At 47.2% G+C, this 4,544-nt stretch overlaps 1 protein-coding gene across 1 annotated transcript; it reads right to left on the reverse strand.

Annotated features, from left to right (window-relative positions):
* On the reverse strand, positions 1–1,024 carry LOC143346019 (uncharacterized). Its single transcript, XM_076773728.1, has 3 exons — positions 646–1,024; positions 453–560; positions 1–269 (listed from the first exon to the last, which is right to left on the reverse strand). The coding sequence occupies exons 1-3, from the start codon at positions 1,022–1,024 to the stop codon at positions 1–3; spliced, it is 756 nt and encodes a 251-aa protein (XP_076629843.1).
* Positions 1,025–4,544: the final 3,520 nt, after the last annotated feature.

Below are 4,544 nucleotides of genomic sequence, written 5' to 3' on the forward strand. Positions count from 1 at the left end.
TCAGGACAACCGTAGGTCGTTGAACAGGTGCGCGTATCCTCTATAGGGCAGATCTTGGTCCACCTCGCCGGGGGACCTCCTCTTGCGGTAGTGATGGTGGCCAACGTCCTGAGCGTAGACCACGTGGTGGCCGCCGCCACTGTCATGGCCGCTCGTCAGCTTCTTCACGGCCACGATCATCGACAGCATCAGTGCCATCGCCGATACCATCAGAGCCTTCATCGCCAACAAACCCAAAGCCCCGAATCCCATCGCCGCCATCATCTTTCCTGGATACCAGAAAACGGGAGGGGGTAAGTATAACGATATTTCAGAAAACCTCTTTCTCAGTTTTGCGGAGGACTTTGATTTAAGGGTGGAAAATGTTCAGAGGACCCAGCCAACAACTCCCCCAGAGATACTAAAATCTTATCCTCTTCAGGATTACAACCAATAAAATTATTCTTTCTCACCCATCATCATCGCCATAATGAGGTAACCTCCGCCGCCGCCCTTCTTGCCGCCACCGCCACCTCCTCCGCCTCCCAGACCGCCATAACCACCACCGCCGCCTGCCCTAGCTGAAAACAGAACAGACGCACCGAGTTACACGATGACGATCCCGCGCCCTGATCCTAACCACCCCCCTGGGATCTTCTAGCGAACCTTGATCAGCCGGCAAACTCTCCTGCAGGGCAGTTTCGATGTTCTGCGGCAGAAGGCTGGGCAGCTTGATTCTCAGCTCCCGTCCCTCCAAGAACTGCACCAACGAGCCCATGCTCCCGAAACCCTTCATGAGCTTGCCCTTCCTGGTGGGCCCGCCGCCAGGCACCTCCACCAGGCTGACGCCATCGAAGATCTCGATGTTCGGCTCCTTGCTGGACTTCTCCAGCAGCTGGTGCACGATCTTCCTGACGATTCTCACCCCGTAGCAAGACACAGACGCGTTGTTCGCGTCGGTGGCCGAGCAACCGTTGGAGATTCCGTTCCACGCGTCCTTGACGTCGTCACCGTCCGCGGCGAGGACCCGCCGGACGCCGGACATCGCACAGACGATCACCAGACAAACGGCCAACGAACGTCGTGACCCCAGCCCGGGGTTGCTCGCGAACCAATCCATCTCGAGTCCCGAATTATCTGACGTGCAACGTACGACACAACAACGCGAACCTCGATTGCAACGATGGACGACACGCAAACGCAAACACAAAGCAAACCCGTGTACTGATCCTGCGGAACCTACGGCGGAGGTCCGAGTGGTGCATCGCGACTGGCATCAAATCTCATTTATATAGTTGCACGCGGTGATTGTACCACGAAAAAAGCAACGAGAGCATCGGGGCAGCAGAGCAGCCAAGGCATTCTCCGTTCCCGGCGTGTGCATTAGCCTGCAATTTTTCGTCCGCTCGGACGATCCTCTCGCGATTCCTTTAATTCTTGTTTTCGAGGCGTTTCAGAGCGTTACGCCGCGGTTGGCTGCGAGGCCGAGCGAGCGGCCGTCTGCGTCTCGCACGCGGCCGACGCCTCGCGCGATCCCGTCCCTCTTCGACCATCGACGATTTTCCCTCGTATCCCCTGTAGCATCTCTCGCCAGTTATTCTAGATCACTGGATATCAACGCACCTCTTGATACGGTTCCGCCCGTCCCGGCTTCCTTTCCCTCTTTCCGCGCTTTAGTGGAGCGGAAGAGAACGTGGCCGATTTCGAATCGTCTGCGCGCCTCCCGCGCGCCTTTCCGCGCCCAATTAGCCAGGATCGGCGTTTTCCCTGCGGTTTTTTGACTTTTTGAGAGAGCTGACTGCTCGCACGGGGTGTACTAATACGCGGGGCCTACTTTGACCGCGGATTTCAAATGGAGAGGCCGAGGAATACTCGATACGCCTTGATTGGTAAACTGGAGTCAATGGCTTCCTCTGGGGAATTGAAGAGAATCGCCCAAGAAAGATGAAATGTCGTTATTAATACTTTATGATCCCTATATTATTTATGAATAGTTCGTGTTGAATTTTATTGAGGCTTCAATTCAGGTTCCTATGAATCTAATAAAAAAAGAACAGCTAGTTAATTCTGGTCGATATACTTATTCAAATAGATCTTCAAGGATAAGCTAAATGTGGAACCGGACTTGATACTCTTACTTTCCAGAGTTTCACCCAACATCCGTGTTGGCGGGAAGCATGGTCATGGCCCAATAACCGATCTCCGCTTTTCCATGTGTTCTTGTCTATCCGACTCGTGGCAAAAACAACATGGTTTCTTGTGCCCCTATTCACTCGATCTTGCTTCGCGCGTATGCTTTTTATTCCTACGAACGAAGGAAACAGTATAAAAGAAGAAATTCGTTGACGTAGACGAAGTGAAAGAAAAATCGTTGAAAGCCACGAAGAGTATTCCCAGTGAAAAGTTCTACGTATCGACACACTTTGAAAGATACTATCATAGAATATGAAATTATATAATAACTTTTAATAAAAAGATTTGAAATTTCACTCCGTAGAATAGTCTCGAGCCATTGTCAAAGAAGACAAAAATTTGTACTAAGTTTTTCACGATATTTTTACGAGAGCGTTTCCGACGAAGCTATTTTTCCGAGTGAAAATGAATCCAAACATGGCCTCGTTTGGGCCGTTTTTAATTTCAAGTAACTTGAGTAATTTCTAAAAAAAACTTTTAACCATGTTCAATTAACCCTCTAATGCACACGTCCGTGACTTATTCATGCACGTCTGGCCGGTAGATGTATGCGACTGGTAATGATGGATTGCAAGAGGAGGGCCTCTAGCAAGGCCAGACACTCTCTAGACCTCGCGACGCGCGATTTCTGGCTGTGGGGGGTCGTAAAAGATGGCGTTTATGTCACCGGAGCCACGTGATGCGCAAGATCTGTGACAAGAAATTGCAACAATATACCTTAGCGTATCTAAAAACCACCCTTAAAAATATATTGAGTGAATCGACAACGAAATTCTCCATATATTTGAAAGCTAGAACTTGACGAGTCTAAAATAAAAAGTTTGTATGCTTTCAGATGATCCCTGAGTCCACTGGGTGAATCTCAAAAAATTTATATTTTGATACAATGTGAAAAGGGGAAAATTAAAAAAAAATCACAGTACGAATATAGATTTATCATTAAATTTCCCCCTGTTTCCTGTATGCCTCTTTCACCCTTTACTTCTGTTGTCCAACGGGATGGATGGCAGCAACCCCTTAGCCCGGACGTCCTTGTTTCTCGATCCGGGAACTACAGGTGGGAGGAACGATCGGTCTTACTCGATCGTTCCCGGCGAGATCGCCAACGGAAACTAGTTCATCTCTTCGCATACCTTTCTCTTCTGTTCCACTTCCCTTTGCATAGTCTTCGATACGGTATATATATACGTAACGTCGGCTGGTAGGTATAACTAGGCCCGATTCGAAACCGTTTGCTCGTTCCTCGGGACGACGCCACGCCACACGGACGATCGTGTATCCTTGAAACCAGATCGACGATCGACACGCGAGAAGAGACACTCACGTTCGATCCGAGGCCTCCCTCGATCTCCCCTCATTCTTTTCTGCGATTGCAGAAGGGCTGACGGGGATTTCGAGGGATTCTCGATATCGAAAGCAATCGTCAACGATAGATTGATTGTGCAGCTCGACTCGTACCGAGGGACCTCGCTTCTCAGCCATTCTTTCGATCTTTTGAATTAAAAATTAGGAAAATCTGAAACTTCTTATAATATTTATTTTTTAAACTAGCTTCGAGTTTTAATATTGCACTTTCTAGATCGATTTACTTTAAATAGATGTACGGAAACCAGATTTCCTATTCCTAGTTAAAGTATCTTCTCTTCTCTATAGAAATTCTCTAATCGATTTACAAGTATCTCTCCACTATTACAGTGATAATTTATATATTTTATCAGACTAATATAATTGAAGCTTCTGATTCGCAGTCTATTTCCACGATTGCAAATTCATTTACAGTAGCGATATTGAAATTAAATTCGATTCTGCTGCTCTACGAAATGGAGCCGTTAAAAGACTTCTGATTTCTCTATACCTTCGCAATAGCCATATTGAATTTTATTGAATAGACTAAAATTAAATTTAGTTCACAGTTATTCCACGCTAGTAATCGAATAATCGAGTCAAGGTTTCTCTCGAATACTTCCACGATCATGAATTGATTTATACGCGGTGTTAAATGAATCAAGGTCAACTTAATTCCAAGAGAAGGTTTCTTTAGCTCCTCGTATAAAAATTCGAGCTTCCAATCAACGTACAATTTCTCTCCAAACTTCCACGGTCGCATTTATCTTCGTAGCATTATTTTCTTATCGACGAATAAATTAATTCGAGCTGGCAGCAAGTTTTCTCGTTGCTGGGTAAAAACGGGAGCTTCTAATCGGTCCGCGTTTTCTCTCCGCACTTCCGTAACCGCGTGGCGAACGTTAGAAGTCCATCATAAAGGTGTTTTCTCCTCTCGATACGCGGAATGTGTGTCGACTTCGCCGCTCCGAGCGCTCGATCATTCACAGACTCGCTGACACCGTTACCAGAAGCAGATACTCACATCC

The sequence above is a fragment of the Colletes latitarsis genome, chromosome 10 (assembly GCF_051014445.1).
Source record: "Colletes latitarsis isolate SP2378_abdomen chromosome 10, iyColLati1, whole genome shotgun sequence".
Lineage (NCBI taxonomy): Eukaryota > Metazoa > Arthropoda > Insecta > Hymenoptera > Colletidae > Colletes > Colletes latitarsis.